This window comes from Panthera uncia, chromosome X (assembly GCF_023721935.1).
Source record: "Panthera uncia isolate 11264 chromosome X, Puncia_PCG_1.0, whole genome shotgun sequence".
Classification (NCBI taxonomy): domain Eukaryota; kingdom Metazoa; phylum Chordata; class Mammalia; order Carnivora; family Felidae; genus Panthera; species Panthera uncia.
Genome location: NC_064817.1, coordinates 44745241 through 44770285, shown reverse-complemented (window position 1 = coordinate 44770285; position 25045 = coordinate 44745241). Strand labels below are relative to the sequence as shown.

The 25045-nt window shown below is 36.9% G+C and overlaps 1 protein-coding gene across 1 annotated transcript in view; it reads left to right on the top strand.

Moving 5' to 3' along the window:
- Window positions 1-25045, top strand: part of WNK3 (WNK lysine deficient protein kinase 3) — a 191740-nt gene that overhangs the window by 126290 nt on the left and 40405 nt on the right. Inside the window, exons 12-18 of the mRNA XM_049643249.1 lie at window positions 244-391; window positions 15359-15475; window positions 16715-16870; window positions 16952-17003; window positions 18235-18372; window positions 18725-19668; window positions 24716-24806. Of these exons, the coding sequence (XP_049499206.1) occupies window positions 244-391; window positions 15359-15475; window positions 16715-16870; window positions 16952-17003; window positions 18235-18372; window positions 18725-19668; window positions 24716-24806 (1646 nt within the window). The remainder of the gene's footprint in view (window positions 1-243; window positions 392-15358; window positions 15476-16714; window positions 16871-16951; window positions 17004-18234; window positions 18373-18724; window positions 19669-24715; window positions 24807-25045) is intronic.

The following is a 25045-nucleotide window of genomic DNA, read 5'->3' as shown; positions in this document are numbered from 1 at the left end:
TACAATTTGCTATTTGTATATTCTCACATATTATATTTCTTATTTATTTTCCTTAAATTCATAATGTATTATTTTATAATTGGAAGTTGTCTAGAATTTTGCCATGAGAATGGAATTATTCTAGCTATCATAGAATTTCCAATGATAATTCTGATTTGGGTTAAATATTGGGCTTTGAGAATTATGGCATAGTGTTTGCTCTGAGAAATTGAATAGGAGTTGCTTTTTTTTTTTAATAACTAGTCTGAATCAAGATGTGGCAGCTGTGAAGGAAAACATCAATACTCCTGATAACCTATATGGAAATGGCAAACAAGATCGGATCAAACAAAGAAGAGCTTCCTGTCCTCGATCAGAGAAGGGGACTAAATTCCAACTTACTGTGCTTCAGGTCAGTGTGTAAATATTATTTGCTTGAGAGTGTGTGTAGAGGTCTGTGTTGACAGAGAGGGGCCATGTTTCTTAAGAGGTGAGTATAAAGCATGTGAAGCGCTAATGTTTCTCTCATTAAAATTTTTTCTGATAAGAATATTATGTATTAGGAAGTATAGGCCAAATACAAGGAAGAAAATGAAATTCACTTTTTTCATCTTTTTTCTATATGTATGTATAGTATTTTACATTATTAAGGTTGTAATAGTGCTAGTAATAGTAGCAAATGTTTTCTTTTTTGGTAGACACCTTAAATGTTATGCATTTGTTTTATCATTTAATCTTTCAATAAACCTGTATGATAGGTGTTAGCATACTCATCTTTACAAATGTAGATATTGAAGATTAGAGGGGTAAAGCAATTTGCCTATGGTCATTGAACTAGCAATTGATAGTCTGATTGGAATCCAAACTTTAAAGCTGATATTTCTAACTAATTGGTATATACATCTTGGATGGATGCTTAAACCATTATATAATTTCATATTCTTCCTTTTTTTTTTGCTGAACACACACACACACATATTTTAATTTCATTAAGTTTTTAATTTTAATTCTAGTATAGTTAACATACAATGTTATATTAGTTTCAGTTGTACAATATAGTTACTCAAAAATCATATATATCACTTAGTGCTCATCATAAGTGTACTCTTTAATATCCATCACTTATTTTATCCATCCCCCATGCACATGCCCTCTGGTGATCATCAGTTTGTTCTCTATAGTTAGGAGTCTGTTTCTTGAGTGTCTCTCTCTCCTTCTCTCTTTTATTTTAATCTTCCGCTTATTTGTTTTGTTTCTTAAATTCTATATATGAGTAAAATCTTATGGTATTTGTCTTTCTCTGACTGACTTATTGCACTTAGCATTATATTGTTGAACTCCATCCATTTTGTTGCAAATGACAAGATTTCATTCTTTTTTATTTCTGAGTAACCTACTTTGTATGTATATACCGTATCTTTAAATTTTTTTAATGTTTATTTATTTGTGAGACAAAGAGACAGAGACAGAGCATGAGAGGGAGGAGGGGCAGCGAGAGGGGGAGACACAGAATCTGAAGCAGGCTCCAGTGTCTGAGCTGTTAGCACAGAGCCCAATGCGGGGCTCGAACCCACAGACTGCAAGATCATGACCTGAGCTGAAGTCGGACACTCAACTGACTGAGCCACTGAGGCACCCCAACCATATCTTTTTAAAAAATTTTTTAATGTTTATTTTGAAGAGAGAGAGTACATGTACATGATTGGGGGAGGGGTGGAGAGACGGGGACAGAGGATCCAAAGTGGGCTCTCTGCTGTCAGCACAGAGGTTCAAACTCATGAACTGTGAGATCATGACCTAAGCCGAAGTCAGACGCTTAACCAACTGAGCCACCCAGGCACCCCATATCTTCTTTATCCGTTCATCAATCGATGGACATTTGTACTGCTTCCATATCTTGGCTACTGTAAATGCTGCTATTAACATAGGGGTGCATGTATCCCTTTGAATTAGTGTTTATGTCTCCTTTATGTAAACACCTAGTAGTGTGATTACTGAATCATAGGGTAGTTTTGTTTTTAACATTTTGAGGAACCTCCATACTGTCTTCCACAGTGGCTATACCAGTTTGCATTTTCAGCAATAGTGCATGAGGGTTCCCTTTTCTACACATCCTCATAAACACCTGTTGTTACTTGTGTTGTTGATTTTAGTCATTGTGACAGGTGTGAGGTGATATCTCATTATAGTTTTGATTTGCAATGCCGTGATGATAAGTGATGATGAGCATTTTTCATGTGTCTTTTGGCCTGAGTGTCTTCTTTGGAGAAATGTCTGTTTAAGTCTTCTGACAACTTTTTAATTCAATTATTTGTTTTTGTATGTTGAGTTTTATAAATTCTTTATATATTTTGCATACTAGCCCTTTATTGGATATGTAATTTGCAAGTATCTTCTCCCATTCCATAGGTTGCCTTTTAGTTTTTTTAGTTGTTTCCTTTGATGTGCAGAAGCTTTTTATTTTGATGTCATCCCAGTAGATCATTTTTGCTTTTGTTTCCTTTTCCTCAGGAGATATAAATAGAAAGAATTTGCTACTGCTGATTTCAAAGAAGTTAATGCCTGTGTTCTCTTCTAGGAATTTTACAGTTTCAGGTCTCACATTCAGATCTTTAATCCATTTTGAACTTATTTATGTGTATGGTATAAGAAAGAGGTGGAATTTCATTCTTTTGCATGTTGCTGTCCAGTTTTTCCAACACCATTTGTTGAATAGACTATCCTTTTATCATTGCATATTGTTTCCTGCTTTGTCAAAGATTAATTAACCCTGAAGTTGTGGGTTTATTCTGCATCTTCTATTTCTTTTCATTGGTTTTTGTGTCTCTTTGTGCCCGTACCATACTGTTTGATTACTATAGTTTGGGAGTATAACTTGAAATCCAGAATTGTGATGTCTTCAACTTTGCTTTTCCTTTTCAAAATTGATTATTTGCATCTATGTTCATCAGGGATATTGGCCTGTAGTTCTCTTTTTGAGTGGTGTCTTTATCTGGATTTTGTATCAGAGTAATGCTGACCTCATAGAGTGGATTTGGAAGTTTTCCTTCCTTTTCTGTTTTTTTGGAATAGTTTGAGAAGAATAGGTATTAACTCTTCTTTAAATTTTGTTAAAATTCATCTGTGAAGCCATCTGGTCCCTAACTTTTGTTTGTTGGGAATTTTTTGATTACTGACTCAATTTCTTTGCTGGTTGTCTCTGTTCAAATTTTCTATTTCCTTCTGTTTCAGTTTTGGTAGTTTATATGTTTCTAGGAATTTATCCATTTCTTCTAGATTATCCAATTTGTTGGCATATAGTTTTTCATAGTATTCTCTTATGATTATACGTTTGATATTAGTTGTTATTTCTCTTTTCTCATTTGTGATTTTATTTATTTGAGCCCTTTCTCTTTTTTCTTGACAAGTCTGACTAGAGGTTTAACAATTTTATAATTTTTTTCAAAGAACCAGCTCCTGGTGTCATTGATCTGTTCTATTGTTTGTTTTGTTTTGTTTTGTTTTGCTTTGCTTTGCTTTGTTTTGTTTTTAGTTTCTATATCTTTTATTTCTAATCCCATCTTTGTTATTTCCATTTTTCTTCTGGTTTTAGGTTTTGACTGTTGTACTTTTTCTACCTCCTTTAGGTGCATGGTCAGGTTGTTTATTTGAGATATTCCTTCCTTCTTGAGGTAGACCTGTATTGTTGTAAATTCCCTCTTAAAACCACTTTTGCTACATCCCAGAGGTTTTGGATCATTGTGTTTTCATTTTCATTTGTTTCCCTGTACTTTTTTTTTTAATTTTTATTTTTTTAACTTTATTTTTTATTTTTTAAAATTTACATCCAAACTAGTTAGTATATAGTGAAGCAATGATTTCACTAGATTCCTTAATGCCCCTTACCCATTTAGCCCATCCCCCCTCCCACAACCCCTGGGGACTATGTGCCATTGAGGCCAGGCCATGAGTTTGGGCTCAATGTGCGATGGTGGCTGGGGATCACAGTTGTGCAGGATACATGAGGGTGGTGGGTGTGCATAGCTGGATATGGTGCTGGTGACATGCCTGTTGCCCTTTGGCAGCTGTGCACCTGTTGCTAGGCAGGGTACCTGTGTGTCTTTAACATAATTTGCCCTGAGTATAGGGCCAAGGCTTGCAGGCTTGGAGTAGGCAATCCTCAGCAGAACTCATGGGTGTGGAATACTGCTGGTGGGTTAGGTAGCAAGCGTCTGTGCAGTCTCGCCTTCTGCAGGTGTCTCTGTGCTTATGCTATGGGCAGGGGACAAAAATGGCATGTGCCAGCTCCCTCATTTTAGGAAAAGTCCCCAATACAGTCCAAAATCAGTATGAACAGATCTGACTCCTGTTTCCCCTGGCTTTGTATAAGCTGCCATTTTTATGTTGCCTCTCTGCTGTCTCTTTAAGTGTGGCAACCCACCTGTCATTCACCCACCTGGCTTGCCCAGTGCTAAGTCAGCTGACCTATAAAGCTCCAGGTTGTAAGCCCCACTGGTGTTACAAACTCATAGAATGTAGTCCCTCTTTTGTGTGTGTGTGTGTGTGTGTGTGTGTGTGTGTGTGTGTGTGGTTTTTTAAGAGAGAGAACGCAAACAGGGCAGATGGAGAGAGAGAGAGAATATCTTAAGCAGGCTCTGTGCTCAGTGTGGAGCCTGTTGCATGCCTTGATCCCATGCCCCTGGGATTATAACCTGAGCTGAAATCGAGAGTCGGGTGCTCAACAGACTTTGCCACCCAGGTGCCCCTGCCCCTCTGGTTCTTAGAGCCAAACTTTGTGGGGATCAGTATTCCTCCTGTGAACTCCCTGGTGTGAGGGTCAGTTTCTCTGCTCTCTTTATGCACATAATTTCATTCCTTTTGTGGGAAGCCTCTTTGGCCTCTGACCTTCTTAACTTTTCAAATGCAGCTTCATCTCTAGTTGTGGAGTTTGTTTTGCCTGTCTTTGGATCACTCTCCAGTTTATTGACTTGGGTGTGGATGATATCTAGTTGAAAATGTAGGAAGGGTTGAGCTCTGCATCCTCCTACTCCACCATCTTCCCAAGCTCTGACTCTCTTCTGAACATTCTGTAATGGGCTTATATTTTTGTGTTGAGTTTTAGAAGTTTTTCATATATTTTGTTTTTTTTAATTTTTATTTTTTTTAAGTTTTATGAGATATAATTGACATATAACATTATAAACATTAAAGGTGTACAACATAATGATTTATGTATATATTGATGTTTTTAAATTTTTTTTATATTTAAATTTTAGTTAACATTCAGTGCAGTATTGGTTTCAGGAACGGAATTTGGTGATTGATAACTTACATACAAAACCCAGTGCTCGAGAAAGACCTCGGACTGAGACTGAGAGGGATCCAATCTCTAACTGCGGGTCTTTCTTCGGACTGGGGCCAGCTCCCTGTTCGCACAGCTGGGGAGGAGGGGAGCCACGCCTGGGTGCGATTGTAGGTCACAGGCTCAGTCTGCAGCTTGAGAAAGTGGTTCCCTCCCTGGAGGGCTCCATGATAGCACAGAACCTGCCTTCATCTGCCGCTCCCGCCCCCCCCCCCCCCCCCCCGCCGTTTCTCCTCCTTATCTCTTCCCTCCCCTTGGCTGGTTACTCTGGTTTTTGGTCTGTCTAAACAGGCATATTTAATGCATTGTCTTGATGCATGTTCTACACCTCCTTCTTTACACTCCTTTCTCTCTCTCTGGAATAATCAAGCCATATAGTTTCTCTGTATGGGTAATTTTATCTTCATTTCATTTTCCCCGCCTCCTTCTTTATTTTCCTTTCTCTCTCTCTGGATTAAGCCTTTTAGTCTCTCTGACTAATCAACTGCCCAATCAGCGTTTATCCCCCGCCCCACTGTTGTCATTTCTCTTTGGATGTGCTTTTCCCTCAGCACTTCCTCCAACCTCTTCTTTACTTGTAGTCTGTGTTTTTGGGTTTTTGGTTTTTAGCCGTTAGGTTTTTGTTTTTGTTTATTTGTTTGTGTTATTTGCTTGTGTGTTTGCATGTTTTTGTCTCCTGTTTGTCTGTCTGTTTTCCTTTACAGGGCTACTCCAAGGAACAAATCTGGTGGAGGGTACAAAATATTACTACGAGTAGGGTAATAAAATAACCAAAGTCACAACAACAGAGAGCAAGTAACAATCCCCGATTAAACACCTCCTGAAGGGTCAGGCCTTGGACAGTATATAACGCTCCTTTAATATAGCAGTGTTTGCAGGTGCAGAGCACACAAGCTTTTAAAACGCATAAAGGACTTGGGGCACCTGGGTGGATCGGTCGGTTGGGTGTCCGCTTTGGCTCAGGTCATGATCTCACAGTCCATAAGTTTGGGCCCACATCGGGCTCTGTGCTGACAGCTCAGAGCCTGGAGCCTGCTTCGGATTGTGTCTCCCTCTGTCTCTGCCCCTCCCCTGCTCATGCTCTGTCTCTCTCTGTCTCAAAAATAAATAAAAACATTAAAAAAATTAAAACGAATAAAGGATAGAAAACTACCCAAATTATGATGAAACGGAAGAATTCTCCTCAAAAGAAATGCCAGGAAGTAGCGACTCACCAAAACCTATTTAAGCAATATAACAGAACAATAATTTAGAATAATAGTCATAAAATTAATCACTGGGCTTGAAAAAAGCATAGAGGACAACAGAATCTATTGCTACAGAGATCAAGGGACTATAAAAGAGTCATGAGGTGGTAAAAAATGCTATAAATGAGGTGCAAAATAAAATGGAGGCGGCCACAGCACGGATTGAAGAGGCAGAGGAGAGACAGGTAAATTAGAAGATGAAATTATGGAAAAAGAGGAAGCTGAGAAAAAGAGAGATAAAAAAATCCAGGAGTATGAGGGGAGAATTAGAGAACTAAGTGATGCAATCAAATGGAACAATATCCGCATCATAGGAATTCCAGAAGAAGAAGAGAGAGAGAAAGGGGCTGAAGGTGTACTTGAACAAATCATAGCTGAGAACTTCCCTGATCTGGGGAAGGAAATAGGCATTGAAATCCAAGAGACACAAAGAACTCCGTTCAGATATAACATGAAACGATCTTCTACATGACATATCATAGTGAAACTGGCAAAATACAAGGATAAAGAGAGAATTCTGAAAGCACCTAGGGATACATTGGCCCCAACATACAAAGGTAGACACATAAGGGTAGTTGCAGACCTATCTACTGAAACTTGGCAGGCCAGAAAGGAATGGCAGGAAATCTTTAGTGTAATGAACAGAAAAAAATATGCAGCCAAGAATCCTTTATCCAGCAAGTCTGTCATTCAGAATAGAAGGAGAGATAAAGATTTTCCCTAACAAACAAAAACTGAAGGAATTCATCACCACTAAACCAGCCCTACAAGAGATCCTCAGGGGGACTCTGTGAGTGAAATGTTGCAAGGACCACAAAGTGCCAGAGACATCACTACAAGCATGAAACCTATACACATCACAATGACTCTAAACCCATATCTTTCTATAATAACATTGAATGCAAATGGACTAAATGCTCCAACCAAAAGGCATAGGGTATCAGAATTGATAAAAACACAAGACCCATCCATTTGCTGTCTACAAGAGACTCATTTTAGACCTGAGGACACCTTCAGATTGAAAGTGAGGGGATGGAGAACTATCTATCATGCAACGGGAAATGAAAAGAAAGCTGGAGTAGCCATACTTATATCAGGCAAACTAGACTTTAAATTAAAGGTTGTAACAGGAGATGAAGAAGGGCATTATATCATAATTACAGGGTCTATCCATCAGGAAGAGCTAAGAATAATAAATGTCTCTGCACCGAATACGAGAGCCCCAAATATGTATTAATTAATCACAAACATAAGCAAACTTATTGATAAGAATGTGGTAATTTCAGGGGACTTTAACTCCACTTACAGCAATGGAAAGAACATCTAGAGAGAAGAATAAATAAAGAAACAAGGGCCCTGAATGATACATTGGATCAGATGGACTTGATAGATCTATTTAGAACTCTGCATCCCAAAGCAACAGAATATACTTTCTTCTCGAGTGCACATGGAACATTCTCCAAGATAGATCACATACTGGGTCACAAAACAGCCCTTCATAAGTATACAAGAACTGAGATCATACCATGCATACTTTCAGACCACAATGCTATGAAGCTTGAAATCAAGCACAGGAAAACATCTGGGAAACCTCCAAAAGCATGGAGGTTAAAGAACACCCTACTAAAGAATGAATGGATCAACCAGGCAATTCGAGAAGAAATTAAAAAATTATGGAAACAAATGAAAATGAAAATACAACATTGCAAATGCTTTGGTATGCAGCAAAGGCAGTCCTCAGAGGAAAATACATTGCAATGCAGGCCTATCTCATGAAATAAAAAAAAAATCCCAAATATAAAATCTAAGAGCACAGTTAAAGTAATAGAAGCAGAACAGCAAAGACACCCCAAACTCAGCAGAAGAGAAATAATAAAGATCAGACGAGAAATAAGCAGTATTTGTTTAGTATAGAATCTAAAAAAAGATTAGAGCAATCAATGAATCCAAGAGTTGTTTTTTTGGAAAAATAAACCAAATTGATAAACCGCTAGCCAGGCTTCTCAAAAAGAAAAGGGAGATGACCCAAATAGATAAAATCATGAATGAAAATGGAATTATTACAATCAATCCGTCAGAAATACAAGAAATTTTCAGGGAATACCATGAAAAATTATATGCCAACAAACTGGACAACCTGGAAGAAATGGACAAATTCCTAAGCACCCACACGCTTCCAAAACTCAAACAGGAAGAAATAGAAAATTTGAACAGACCCATAACCAGCAAGGAAATTGAATCAGTTATCAAAAATCTCCCAACAAATAAGAGTCCAGGACCAGATGGCTTCCCTGGGGAATTCTACTAGACATTTAAAGCAGAGATAATACCTTTCTTTCTCAAGATGTTCCAAAAAATAGAAAGGGAAGGAAAACTTCCAGACTTATTCTGTGAAGCAAGCATTACTTTGATTCCTAAACCAGACAGAGACCCAGCAAAAAAAAGAGAACTACAGGCCAATGTCCATGATGAATATGGATGCAAAATTTCTCAACAAGGTACTAGCAAATCGAATCCAACAGCATATAAAAAGAATTATTCACCATGATCAAGTGGATTCATTCCTGGGCTTCACGGCTGGTTCAATATTCGCAAATCAATCAATGTGATACATCACATTAACAAAAGAAAAGAACCATATGATCCTGTCAATAGATGCAGAAAAAGCATTTGACAAAATTCAGCATCCTTTCTTAATCCCTCAAGAAACTCGGGATAGAAGGAACATACTTAAACATCATAAAAGCCATTTATGAAAAGACCACAGCTAACATCAACCTCAATGGGGAAAAACTGAGAGCTTTCCCCCTGAGATCAGGAGCACGACAGGATGTCCACTGTCACCGCTGTTGTTTAACATAGTGTTGGAAGTGCTAGCATCCGCAATCAGACAACAAAAGGAAATCAAAGGCATCAAAATTGGCAAAGATGAAGTCAAGCTTTCACTTTTTGCAGATGAAATGATATTATACTAGGAAAACCTGATAGACTCCACCAAAAGTCTGCTAGAACTGATACATGAATTTGGCAAAGTCACAGGATGCAAAATTAATGTACAGAAATCAGCTGCATTCTTATACACTAACAATGAAGCAACAGAAAGACAAAGAAACTGATCCCATTCACAATTGCACCAAGAAGCATAAAATACCTAGGAATAAACCTAACCAAAGATGCAAAAGATCTGTATGCTGAAAACTATAGAAAGCTTATGAAGGAAATTGAAGAAGATATAAAGAAATGGAAAAACATTCCGTGCTCATGGATTGGAAGAATAAATATTGTCAAAATGTCAATACTAACCAAAGCTATCCACACATTCAATGCAATCCCAATCAAAATTGCACCAGCATTCTTCTCGAAGCTAGAACAAGCAATCCTAAAATTTGCATGGAACCACAAAAGGCCCCGAATAGCCAGAGTAATATTGAAGAAGACCAAAGCAGGAGGCATCACAATCCCAGACTTTAGCCTCTACTACAAAGCTGTCATCAAGACAGCATGGTATTGGCACAAAAACAGACACAGACACCAATGTAGTAGAATAGAGACTCCAGAATTGGACCCACAAAAGTATTGCCAACTAATCTTTGACAAAGCAGGAAAGAATATCCGATGGAAAAAAGTCTCTTTAACCAATGGTGCTGGGAGAACTGGACAGCAACATGCAGAAGGATGAAACTAGGCCACTCTCTTACACCATTCACAAAAATAAACTCAAAATGGAGGAAGTACCTGAATGTGAGACAGGAAACCATCAAAACCCTAGAGGAGAAAGCAGGAAAAAACCTCTCTGACCTCAGCCGCAGAAATTTCTTACTTGACACATCTCCAAAGGCAAGGGAATTAAAAGCAAAAATGAACTATTGGGACCTCATGAAGATAAAATGCTTCTGCACAGCAAAGGAAACAGTCAACAAAACTAAAAGGCAACCAACGGAATGGGAAAAGATATTTGCAAATGACATATTGGACAAAGGGCTAGTATCCAAAATCTATAAAGAGCTCACCAAACTCCACACCCCAAAAAAAAATCCAGTGAAGAAATGGGCAGAAAACATGAATAGACACTTGTCTAAAGAAGACATCCAGATGGCCAACAGGCACATAAAAAGATGCTTAACATCACTCCTCGTCAGGGAAATACAAATCAAAACCACACTCAGATACCACCTCACGCCAGCCTGAGTGGCTAAAATGAACAAATCAGGACACTATAGATGCTGGAGAGGATGTGGAGAAATAGGAAGCCTCTTGTCCTGTTCGTGGGAATGCAAACTGGTGCAGCCACTCTGGAAAACAATGTGGAGGTTCCTCACGAAATTAAAAATAGAACTATCCTACCACCCAGCAATTGCACTACTAGGTATTTATGCAAGAGATGTAGGAGTGCTGATGCATAGGGGCACTTGTACCCCGATGTTTATAGCAGCAGTTTCAACAATAGCCAAATTATGGAAAGAACCTAAATGTCCATCAACTGATGAATGGATGAAGGAGTTGTGGTTTATATATACAATGGAATACTACTTGGCAATGAGAAAGAATGAAACATGGCCTTTTTTAGCAGCATGGATGGAACTGGAGAGTGTCATGCTAAGTGAAATAAGTCATGCAGAGAAAGACGGATACCATATATTTTCACACTTATGTGGATCCTGAGAAACTTAACAGAAGACCATGGGGCAGGGGAAGGGGGAAGAAAAAGTTACAGTGAGGGAAGGAGGCAAACCATAAGAGACACTTAAAAACTGAGAATAAACTGAGGATTGATGGCGGGTGGGAGGGAGGGGAAAGTGGGTGATGTACATTGAGGAGGGCACCTGTTGGGATGAGCTGGACATCCCAACTGGGTGTTGTATGGAAACCAATTTGACAATAAATTTCATATTAAAAGAAAAACAGTGATCACAGGTGCCCTCCTTAGTACCCACCACCCATCTAGCTCATCTCCCACTCCCCTCCCTTCATCAACCCATAGTCCGTTTTCTAGAATTAAGAGTCTCTTGTGGTTTTTTTTCCCTCTCTTCTCTTTCCCCCCTTGCCATATGTTCATCCTTTTTGTTTCTTAAATCCCACATATAAATGAAATTGTATGGTATTTGTCTTTCTCTGAGTGACTTATTTCGCTTAACATTATACATCCTAGCTCCATCCACATTGTTGCATATGGCAAGATTTCATTCTTTTTGAAGATGAGTAATGTTCCAGTGTGTGTGTGTGTGTGTGTGTGTGTGTGTGTGTGCGCGCGCACGCGCGCATGCATGCCCATACATGTATACACCATATGTTCTTTATGCATTCATTATCCATTCATTAGTCGATGGACATTTACACTCTGTCCATAGTTTGGCTGTTGTTGATTCTTTATATATTTTGGATACTAACCTTTTATTGGATAGGTCATTTGTAAATATCTTCTCCCATTCAGTACATTGTTTTTTAGTTTTGTTGATTGTTTCCTTTGTTGTACAGAAACATTTTAGTTTGATGTAGTCCCTATAGTTCATTTCTGCTTATATTTCCCTTGCTTTGGCAGACATATCTAGAACAATATTGGTATATCCAATGTCAGAGAAATTATTGCCTGTGTTCCCTTGTAGGACTTTAATGGTTTCAAGTCTCACATTTAGTTCTTTCATCCATTTTGCATTTATTTTGTGTATAGTGTACAAAAGTGGTCCAGTTCCATTCCTTTGCATGTAGCTCTCCAGTTTTACCAACAGTAATTTTCAAAGAGCCTTTTCCAATTGTGTGTTCTTGTCTCTTTTGTTGAAGATTAAATTACCATGTAATTGTGGGTTTATTTCTGGGCTTTAGTCCCGTTCTGTTGATCTGTGTGTCTGTTTTTGTGCCAGTACCATACTCTTTTGATTATGATAGCATTGTGGTATAACTTTAAGTCTGGAAGTGTCATACATCTAGCTTTATTTTTCTTTTTGAAGATTGTTTTGGCAATTCTGGGTCCTTTGTGTTTGCATACAAATTTTAGGATATTTTTTTCTAGTTCGGTAAAAAAAAAATGTTTTGGTGAGGTTTACATTAAATCTGTAGATTGCTTTGGGTTATATGGTCATTTTAACAATATATGTTCTTCAAATTCATGAGCATGGAATATCTTTCCATTTGTTTGTATTATCTTCAATTTCTTTTAGAGAGAGACAGAGACAGAGCACAAGTGGGGAAAGGCAGAGAGAGAGAGGGAGACACAGAATTCAAATCAGGCTCCAGGCTCTGAGCTGCCAGCACAGAGCCCAACGGGGGCCTCAAACTCATAAGCCATGAGATCATGACTTGAGCTGAAGTCAGATGCTTAAACATTTGAGCCACCCAGGCGCCCCAAAATGCAACTGATTTCTATACATTGATTTTGTATCCTGCAACCTTTGTAAATCCATTTATTAGTTTTTTGGTGGTTTTCACCATCATGTCATTTTCAAATTGCAAAAGGTTACTTGTTTCTTGCCAATTTGGATCCCTTTTATTTCTTTTTGTGTCTAATGGCTGAGGCTAGGATTTCCAGTACTATGTTGAATAAAAGTGGTGAGAGTAGACATCCTTGACTTTTTCCTGACCTTAAGGGGGAACGTTTTCAGTTTTTCACCATTGAACATCACGTTATCTGTGGATTTTTCATATATGGCCTTTATTATGTTGAGGTACGTTCCCTCTCAACCTAGTTTCTTGAGGATTTATATCATGAAAGGATGTTGTGCTTTGTCATAGGCTTTTTTGCATCTATTGAAATGATCATATGGTTCTTATCCTTTCTCATGTTGATGTATGTATCACAGTGATATATTTGCAAATATTGAGCCACCCTTGCATCCCAGGAAAAATTCCACTTGATCGTGGTGAATGATTTTTTTAATGTGTTATTGGATTCAGTTTGGTGGTATTTTGTTGAGTACTTTTGCATCTATGTTCATCAGTGATTTTGGCTTGTAGTTCTTTTTTTTTTGTATGTCTTTATCTGGTTTTGTAATGCTGGTTTCACAGAATGAATTTGGAAGTTTTCCTTCCTTTTCTATTTTTTGCAATAGTTTGAGAAGTCATATTCTTTCTTTCTTTCTTTCTTTCTTTCTTTCTTTCTTTCATTCATTATTTATGGGAGAGAGAGAGAGAGACAAGTTGAGAGAGAGAATCCCAAGCAGACTCAGGGCTGTCAGTGCAAAACCCATTGCAGGGCTCGGTCCCACAAACCATGAGATCATGACCTGAGCCAAAATCAAGAGTTGGATGCTTAACTGACTGAGCCACCCAGGTGCCCCATATTCTCCATTTTTAAAAACTTAATATATCATGTGCATTTTCCTGTGTCACTTTGTAATTTTTCAGTAGCATAATATTTAAAATATTTTTCTTATTTTACAGTGAGAGAGAGAGAGAGAGAGAGAGAGCAAGTGAGCAGGGGAGAGGGGCAGAGGGAAAGAGATAATTTTAAATTGGCTCTTGCTCAGCTTGGAGCCTAATGTAGGGCTTGATCCATTGACCCTGGGATTATGACCTGACCTGAAATCAAGAGTTGGATGCTCAACTCACTGAGCCACTCAGGTGCCCCGGTAACATATTTTAAATTGTTGCCTTAGATAGTCCCTTGTATAGAGATACAATATTTTAATAATCACTTCTGTTATTATTCATTTAAATTGTTTCTATCAGTCTATCTCTGTCTGCCAGTCTGTTTCTTCTCTTTTTGTCTTTCTCTCTCCTTTTGTCTGTATGTCTGTGCATGTCTCTTTCTCTGTAGCAAACACTCTTGACCACAGATCTATATAAAGATCCCTGTTTTTTTTTTAAGATCCCTGTTTTTTTTAATGATTCATTGCTAGAAGTAGAATTAATAGGTAAAAAAGTGACAAGCAGAAAACTGAACTCTTAAACTGAGAGAACAGGGGAGCCTGGGTGGCTCAGTGGGTTAAGCATCTGATGTTGGCTCAGGTCATGATCTTGAAGTTCGTGAGTTCAAGCCCCGCATCGGGCTCTGCACTGGCGGTGTGGAGCCTGCTTGGGATTCTTTCTCTCTCCCTGTCTCTCTCTGCCCCTTCCCCCTTTCCATATGCTCTCTCTCTCTTTCTCTCTCAAAATAAAAAAATAAACTTAAAAAATTCAGAGAACAAAAATGGTTGGCAGAGGAGAGGTTGTTGTAGGGGATGATGTACAGCAAAGGGACTAAAGTCAATGAGAGTGTAATAATGTTGTCTTGTGACAGATGGTGACTACATTTACCATGGTAAGCATTGAGTAATGTGTGGAATTGTTAAACCAGTATGTTGTACACCTGAATCCAATATAACTGTTAATTATACTTCAATTTAAATTAAATCAATAAAAGTAGTGAAAATATATGAAGATTTAACAATTTTTAAAATTCGCGTTGCTAGATTGCCATCCAAAAAGGTTGGACCAGTATACATTTCCATTAGCAGTGTGTTTTCTATTGCTTAAAGTGCTAATTTGTGTGATTAAGAGAATTTTGGAAATGAAGGACTAAATAAACTTTGCATTTCGGCAAAATACAGTGACTGTTCAGACTTTGTGTTTTCATAAAAGTTAAATTTTTCTTTTCCACAGGATCACAGTTCTAACATTTTGCTAATTTAAGTCTTTTATTTGTCATAGAATGGGTGTTAAGGCAGTGTTTCAACAGGGAAAAACAACCTTCTTAGAATTTCAACAATTTAAACTATTTTTCTATATATTGTATGTTAACTCATCTAGACGTTCCTTTGTCCATTTGCAAATAGAAGATAATAACTGACTCTTAAATTGGTGAAATGTTTGTGCCCAGGTGTCAACATCTGGAGACAACATGGTGGAGTGTCAGTTGGAGACACACAACAACAAGATGGTCACCTTCAAGTTTGATGCTGATGGTGACGCACCAGAAGATATTGCAGATTATATGGTAAGTACAATGAAACCAGATTACCTTCCATCTGGCATTCCATCTCTTTTTTCCTCTCATCCTTTCCCCTCATTTATTCAGAGCAATCTTTTTTTAGGGTACCATTAGTTTTTAAAATTTGCACAAAGATAAACTGCTTATGATCAAGAGTAAGTCTACCTTCTTTCATTTTATTATACTAATCTCTAAAATATGAGAGTGTTTTATTAAGACATTATCTAGGTCAGTGGTTCTTACCACCTTAAGAGCTTTTAAAAACAAATCCATTGCCTCGGTCCCTAATTAAATCAGAATCTTTGGAGTTAAGGCCTAAGCATCAGTAGTTTATGAAATAGTCCAGGTAATTCTAATGTAGTAGCTACTTATATACCATCTTACCTATAGATGTCAAGTAATGTTCATCATTTCATTTAGTTTTCATACTTTTTTTTGAATTGTTAGGCTTAAGTTAGTAGTTTTGCCCTATTTTCATGGGGATAAGTAAGGGTGGCGGGAAGAGTACATAATGCTTTTGTTTCTGCTAATTTTCTTCAGATATGTATTCTTGTAGAAACAGAATTAAACGTTTTGTTTAAATTTTTTTGACGTTTATTTATTTTTTTGAGAGAGAGAATGTGAGCAGGGAACAGGCAGAGAGAGAGGGAGACACAGAATCTGAAGCAGGTTCCAGGCTCTGAGCTGTCAGCACGGAGCCCAATGCTGGGCTCAAACCCACAAACCGTGAGATCATGACCTAAGCCGAAGTTGTATGCTTAACCAACTGAGCCACCCAGGCACCCCCAGAATTAAACATTTTAAAAGTTAACGTTGTCATTTCTGCCTCTTGTTTAACATCATATTTTATGAACTGTCTCCAGGCCATGCTTTATCGTCATTAGAGATGTTTCATTTTGTGATTTGTGATTTAAAAACTTTTGGGTTTGGACATCCTAGTTTTAAACATAAACATTGCCTCAGTTGTGTTCCTCAAATGATAATTTATAGAATGCAAGATATTTTTTTAAATGCTGTGTTCTTCTCTGGTAGGTAGTATCAATCTGACAAACATCAGTGGTCTCCAAATAGAATAATTTAATGTACTGTGTGGTCCTTTAGTGCTGGTTGTTTTTTAATTCTGTTGTGGCATTTGTATCTAAATAGTTAATTTTAATTTATTTTTCTTTAAGATAGTCACTGTGGATACAATATTATAATTTTGAAGAAACTAAATTTAATAGATTTATTTTTACATTTGGACAGGTTGAAGATAACTTTGTGCTGGAAAGCGAGAAAGAAAAATTTGTAGAAGAATTGAGGGCTATTGTAGGTCAGGCCCAGGAGATCCTTCATGCCCACTCTGCTATAGATAGAGCCATTGGAACTGACTCTATAATTGTGGAATCCAACAGTAGCCAAGTAAGAACAATTATTTAGCAAATAGGTCTTCTCAGATATGTATCAGGAACTTCTTTATTTATCTATTCATTTTTAATTCAGACAGGATCATCTGAACAAGTACAGATAAATTCTGCATCCACTCAGACCAGCAGTAAGTATATTTAATAAAATTTACCATGTGGCTTTTGAAGCAAGACATTTGGAAAGTTTATGCAACTTCGTTGGGAAAGATGTTTGCCAATAAAGGAAATTAATAAATTGTTAATGTAGGTTTTCCCACACTTTAAAAGGACTTTTTAGCCTGGATGTAAGAAGTAAAACCATTCTGTAGGTTTCCTTCAAGTGTTGGTTCTTTATCAAATTAGTTTATTTCCGAGTTGCTGCATGGTATGTTACCAGAAAAGCAGTCACAGTACTGATGACCTTTAACGGCTTTACTGTTTGAAGTCAACTGGTAAGTTTTTTTTTTTAACCACTGATGTGAGATGGACAGAACCTTTCTTAACTGATATCCCTATGTTCTAAGTTTGCTTCATTTTTTAATATAGTCATTTATATCTTGATTTCCTTCCACTAATATTATGCTTCTACCTGCTCTGATCACTGATAAGTTTTTGTAAATCAGATACTAGATAAACTTCCAGGGACTAAAAATGGGGTCTTCTGTTTTCTTTTCTGATGACTTTATCTCTCCATTCTTTTCAGCTCTGGTCATGGTTATATTTAGAGTATCTGGGAGGGGGCGAAGAGCCATAGACAAATGAGGACCTGTGAAGGAATTATAACAACATGAAGAAGCAACAGGTGGTGTGGGAGTCATGAAATCAGATACCATTACCCTGAAATTTACTTTGTGTTAGGATGCCAGGGTCCTCCTCTATGTTCTTTTCCTTGTTAGGAGGAATTTGAGCAGATTTCTAACTGATAAAGTAGATTAAAGTTTAAAAAATAATTATTTGAATAAGTTTACAAAGTAGGAGTAAAGGTGTAGGGACTTTGTTTTTAAGTCATCATACAGTAAAATTGATTTTTTTCTTTTGGGGTATAGTTCTGTAAATGTTAATACTTGTAGATTTGCATAAGTGTCATCATAATCAGGATCAGAACAGCTGGAGAAAATGTTTTCCATTTTCTCCCCCAAATTGTGCCCTGCTTTTATTGCTATTGATATAGTGTTTGTTTCATAGATTCTAAAATCCTTCCCTAAAGATATCTTGTGCTCAGTTGTTTAGAGTATTTGCCAGCATTGTACTGGCAAATCCTAGTGCTATTGGAAATGGAGATACAAGACAAATTGGTGTTTCAACCTGGTTTTCTTAATCAATAGGGTAAACATGTTGACAATTGCTTAGCCTATTAATTTTTGCAAATTCTTTCTACAGATGAATCTGCTCCTCAGTCATCTCCAGTTGGTCGGTGGCGATTCTGTATCAATCAAACAATAAGAAACCGTGAGGCTCAGTCTCCTCCTTCTCTTCAGCAGTCCATGTCTACAGTTCCTGGGTTACCTCTACTTTCTGGTAAGTGTTGTCTGTCAGCTTCATCCAGACTTGGAAGATGGGGATATAAAATTTATACCATATCTTTAACTTGTTTTCATGGGTATTTCATTCTTATGAGAATTTTCATAAGCATTTTTGAAGATGCTATTGTTAAGGTGTAACTTAAGCCATTTTAAAATATTTATGAAAAAATAAAGGTTTTTTTTTCGCTTGGCAGGTTGAATTCTGTGTATTTTGAATCTTATTTATAACACTTATTCACACAGATTCTTGTTTGTCCCTTGCTCCTCTTGTCCCCTTTGAGTTTGAGTACTAGTCCATGCTTTGTATTTATTAATATGTGCCTAGCTATTCTTTGTTATTGTTCTAGGTCCAAGAACCACAAGTAATAAGGAAATATCACAGGATACACTGCTCACTCTAGAAAATAATCCCTGCCAGCGTGTACTTTTTGCCTCCAAATCAGAACTCAAGGATGTAGTTGATGGTAAGATTTCTGAATATGCCAGTGTAGACACTAAGCAGCAAGCTGTATTTTATCAAGTGGAAGATGACAGGCAGATAATGGCATCAGTTGCTAGTAGTTCAACTTATACTGCTACTTCAGTTCGTGCAGTTCCAGTTGAATGTGAGGGACAAACCAACCAAGCAGGCATATTTCTACCTGCATATCCATGTCACCAAGCTGCCAGTCAGGCTGATGTACTTATGGTCCCTCCTGGCGAGTCAACTCAGATTTCTGGTAACTCTCTTACAACTCTGGCATTTATGTCTGATCAAAAGCCTCAATCCTTAGCAGTGCAGCAACCAACTATGGATGCAGAGTTGATTTCCCAAGAAGGAGAAACCACAGTGAACACTGAAGCAAGTTCTCCTAAGATGGTCATTCCCACTCAGACCCCTGGCCTTGAACTGACTACCCTTCTACCCTCTACTGTCCTGGAATCAGATGGGGAAAGACCTCCAAAAATGGAGTTTGCAGACAACCGAATTAAAACTCTGGATGAAAAATTAAGAAACTTGCTCTATCAGGAGCATAGCATATCTAGCATCTATCCTGAGAGTCAGAAGGATACCCAAAGCATAGACTCTCCATTTTCTTCCTCTGCTGAAGATACGCTCTCATGTCCAGTGCCAGAAGTCATAGGCATCAGTCACAGTGGAATTCAAGATAGTCCTGCACAGTCCCCTAATTTTCAGCAGACAGGCTCTAAGATTCTGTCCAATGTGGCTGTGAGTCAGCCTGCTAACATATCAGTGTTCAAAAGGGACCTGAATGTGATAACTTCTATACCCAGCGAAATATGTTTACATGTAAGTATTATTCTTTCTAATCAATTTCTTATCCTTATTCTTTTAAAGAAATTCCTTCTTTTCTAAAGTTCTGTTCTTTGAAATTAATCTATGTCACAAGATTCTGAGGTCACAGGTATTTAGGAAGGCCATGACTTAGGCTACAGGTGCCAAGAATGTCTCCATAGAGATGGCAGAAGTATCTTTGGTGAGAGAGCCCTCTGGTGAATTAGCTAGGAACTTGCAAGCAATGACTTTTTTTGTATTGGTGACAGAACAGGACTGATTTATAGATTGTTTTAGTGTGTAGGAAGAGCTGACTTTTATTTATTTTTTTAAGTTTTTATTTAAATTTCAGTTAGTTAACATACAGTGTAACATTAGTTCAGGTGTACAGTATAGTGATTCAACACTCCCATACAACACCCAGTGCTCATCACGACAAGTGCACTCTTTAATTCCCACCACCTATTTTACCATCCCCCCCTTCCCCCGCACTGACCTCCCTTCTGGTAACCATCAGTTCTCTGTAGTTAAGAGTCTTTCTTTTTTTTCTTCCTCTTTTTTCCCCTCTATGTTTGTTTGTTTTGTTTCTTAAATTCCACATATAAATGAAATCATATGGTATTTTTTTAAGTTATGTAACATAGGAATTTAGTTTCCCTTTTCTATTCCTTCACATCACAGAGGTAGTGACTATCTGGTATTTATCCACTATTTGATACTTAACCTTCTTGACTTAAGCTTACACAGACTAGTTACATACCTATAACTTTTCATTCACAAAAATAGGATTGTGCTATATGCATATTTGTTTGCAAATTTATCTTTTCATTTTACAGTATATCATAAATATATTTCTAAATCTTTACCACTGTATCTCTTTATTATTATTATATAAGTAGTATATGTGTGTATATAAAGTAAAATCCATCCCACTTCCAAACCTATAGACATAGCTGTTAATGAATCTTTATAGACATGGTTTTAATTAACTTGCAAATATTTATATAATTTTACTCCTCTGTTTTATATTTACAAAGATATAGATATATGTTATATGTTTATATTCATGTGATGTTTGGAATTATTTTTCAGTTATGAACATTTATCTGTGTTGGCACACAGAGTTCCATCTCACATTTTTTTAAACAATAGCATAATATTCCATTGAATAGATATAACAAATGTTTATATTTTTGTAAACTAGTAATTTTAAAATATGCAATTAATATATAAATAAGAAATCAGTTCAGAAGGAGGGAAAATTAAAAGTAATTTATGTTAACACCTTATACTCCATTTCCTTCCCCAAACACTGTTAAGGTCCTGGTTTTAATTCTTGAGGTCATTGCCATTAATAACTTGTAAATAATATACGTATCTATTTTTTTATTTAATAATCTTCAAAAATACCTGTTAACTCACTGCTATGAAGGGTGAGGAAATTACAATATTTTCCCTTTCCTCTTCTTTCCCATACACTTCCCGATTTTTATTTACTTGTATTTTTAACATTAGCAAAGTTTATAACATGTACATTTTTTTTCTGTAACACTTGGTTGTGCTTTGCCTCTAGGTTGATTCGAAGAATTGAAGATCAATAAACAGCATTTATGTTATGATTATATGTGTTAGCCTATGATCATGTAATATGATTAGAACCATAAAAAAATGAAATATAATTTAATAATTTTAAACTTTGATCCTCAAAAGATACTGAAGTGTTAAAGTCAAATGAAATCTTTTGTTTTAAGTGTCCATTGCTACATCTGGATCAAATTTACCTGCTACTGTTTCTGGTGTCCTAGAATTCCTTTTTTTTCCCCCTTTGAAATGCTTCTATGAGTAATATCTTTAAATATGTTGAATGGATGACTAATTTGTTTGTTTTTTTGTTTTTTAGTGTCCAAAAATGACTTTATTTTGCTTCACCCTTGATTAATTAAGTATACGTGGTAGGATAATTTTGAGTTAATTTTTGTATATGGTGTGGAATAGGGATTCAGCTTCATTCTTTTGCATGTGACTATCCAGTTGTTCCAGCACCAGTTATTCTCCTTGTTGTTATTTTTAAATGGAATTGTTTTCTTAATTTCCTTTTCAGATTTTTCATTGCTAGTGTATAGAAATACTAATTTTTAATTAATTTATTTACTTATTTTGAGAGAGAGAGAGAGAGAGAGAGAGCGAGTGGGGGAGGGGCAGAGAGAAAGGGAGAGGGAGAATCATAAGCAGGTTCTGCAGCTATCAGTGTGCAGAGTCTGATGCAGGGCTCGAACTCACAAACCATGAGATCATGACCTGAGTCGAAACCAAGAGTCTGACGTTTAACCGACTGAGCCCCCAGGTGCCCCAGAAATACAACTAATTTTTAAGGGTTGATGTTGTACCTTCAATTTTCGCTGAGTGTGTGTATTATTTAGGATTTTCTGTATAATATATAAGATCATATCATCTGTGAAAAATAGTTTTATTTCTTCATTTCCTGTTTTTCTTATCCATTAACTTATTTCATGTTTTCCATCTCTTTGTCCTTTTGCTTTTTGTACTTGGAGAATTTCTCAATTTTTATGCTGTTTCCAGACTTTTATTCAGGTATTTTTTTATGTCAAGGATTATATTTTTAATTTCCAATAACTGTAGTTCATTCTTTTTCTTATGGTTGTAGTATATTCACACATCTTTCTGGAGGTATTACAGTCTTATTCTATGTTACTAATGCTATTTCCTTGGCTATTCTTCTGTTTATTGAATTTAGTGGGTTTTTAAACTTTTTTTAAATTTTTTTTTATGTTTATTTATTCTTGAGAGAGAGGGAGAGGCAGAGCATGAGCAGGGGAGGGGCAGAGAGAGAGGGAGACACAGAATCCAAAACAGGCTCCAGGCTCTGAGCTGTCAGCACAGAGCCTGACGCAGGGCTTGAACTCGTGGGATCATGACCTGAGCCGAAGTTGGACGCTCAGCCGACTGAGCCACCCACGTGCCCCTGTTTTTTAACTTTTTATTTATTTTTTTAAGTAGTCTCCACACCCATTGTGGGGCCTAAACTCACAACCCCAAGATCAAGAGTCACACATTCTAACCAACTGGGCCAGCCAGGCACCCCTAGTGTTTTCTTATAGTATTGATTTCCTGTAAGTGTTTGGTGATTCTTAGTTGTGTACTCATATTTTCTTTAACCTGTGTAAGATTCCTTGTTTGTCTCTCTAAATGCTATATATAATTGCTGTAGCCTTCCTCCAGTAATTGTGGGAAAGGCATGGGACAGGCTTCTTGGCTCTGGATATTACAACTTTTCTCTAAATGCTGCCTGGAAGGTGGCCTAATAGTCTTCACAGGTAGAAGGGCTTCCCCTTCCTCTTGGATGTTGTCTCCTTTCCCCATTGCTGATCTTTCTCGTGGCCACAAACATTTGCCTCTCACCACTCTTATTTGGGAGCAGATGTCTCTCCCTTTTGCTTGCTTTGGAGGTCAGGAGGGAAAGAGAACTTCCTGGCTGTTCTTTCTTTAGTACCCCAACCAGTTTTCTCCCATTCAGTAAGTCAAGATCTCTTTTTTGTGGACCTCAAATTCTAGTAGTGGAAGACAAACGCTAAACAAATAAAGGGTTATAATAGAACAAGTAGGGGATTACTTTATTACAAGGTGGTGAGGGAAGAACTTGTGTGTGATGGTGACATTCACAGGTGGAGACCTGTTCAAGGAACCAAAAGAAGTCCAGTAAGTAGGAGAGTGTTATGAGATGATGTTTAGGAGGCATAAAGGAGACATATTGGGTATAGCTTTGTAAGCATTCTAGTCAACCACTCTTCCTTTAAGTTGGCCAGGGCTCTCTCTTACTGTCTGTATCTGCCACCCAAGTTTGCAGCATTTTGAAACAGTTCCTGCATGTGTCATGGGCTGCTTTTTCCTCCTTTAGTCATATATGTATGTGTCTGTATCTTTGTTTTCTGTTGTGTCTATGAATTTGGATTTGTAAGGTAGGCTAGAACTTGTATTTAACTTACCATCTTGATTCAGTTATTACTTATTAAAATTTTTCTGTAATTGAAGTGGGACCAGTGCAACATTTTCTAAATTATAATATTATTGAGAGGTTTTTTTTTTCTCTCTTCAAGAAAGTAGCATTATTACTAGTCCCAAATGGGACTTTGGAAAATAAGAACTGACTGATCAGAATTTTAATAACTGTTGACATGCCCTAAGTGTTAATAATGCTGATTTAAGACTCCAGTGTACTTAGTGCCACTTAGGCCATCCTTCTTGCAAACAAATGCTGAATCCCATTCTTTGAACTTTTTAAATACTCATTTGATTTTCTAGATTAGTAGAGACCATTTCCATATTTTCCAAAGTATTTGTGGTTGTGCATTTTTTATATTAATTATTATAGAGGATTTATTTTTAAAGTACTCATTTAGAATACAACAGTTAATTCTGGCATTTTGTTGGGAGGGATGGGAGGACAAGAGGAAAAACTGATTTTATAGCCAGCTATGGCCTGATATTAATAATATTTCTATCAAGAATTTGAAATACTTTTGAGGCCTATTGTAAGATTTTGTGTGCTTACATAAAGTTAAGAAATTTGATTTGATAATATTTCTCTATAAATATAAATGCCTAGATATCTTGTTTTTCTATGTTTTCATGTGTATTAGGCATCTTTAACTCTGTTGAATAATATGAGCATAAATGAAAAGTTTCCTTTTAAAAGCATAGGGTTTCAGTAACCTTTTTTAGTAAATGAAACATATGAAGGAAACAATTTTAATTTTCAGTTTTCAAAGTTGTTATAATAAAAAATATCCTAGGCTGGAAGATTTATATTCTGCTCTTTTATTTATCTTAAGTCTAATATTTTTAAAGAAAGGGGAAGGATTAATTCCTATAAGTTGAATACTTCAGATTCATTGTGATGAATAAATGCTATTAATGCAAGTATACATAGCATTCTATTTTTGATTACTGATTAGTCAATGCAAGAAACTCTAATGGTATAAGCAACTGATTCACCATGTCTAAATTATTACCATTTTGGTTTTTCTCTTTTTGTCTCCATCAGGAGATGTCTCCAGATGCTTCACTTCCAGGGGATCCAGAGACCTATCCTGCTGCTGTGTCAAGTGGTGGAGCCATTCATCTGCAGACAGGAGGTGGATATTTTGGCCTAAGCTTTACTTGTCCTAGTCTCAAAAATCCTATTAGCAAGAAATCCTGGACTCGCAAATTAAAAAGCTGGGCATACAGGCTACGGCAGTCAACCAGCTTTTTCAAGAGATCAAAAGTCCGTCAAGGTAGTGTGCTTACAGTCAGGGACATAGACTAGGTAACATCATTTTTCATTTACTTCTGTTTTTTTTGTTTGTTTGTTTGTTCATATACAGATCTTACC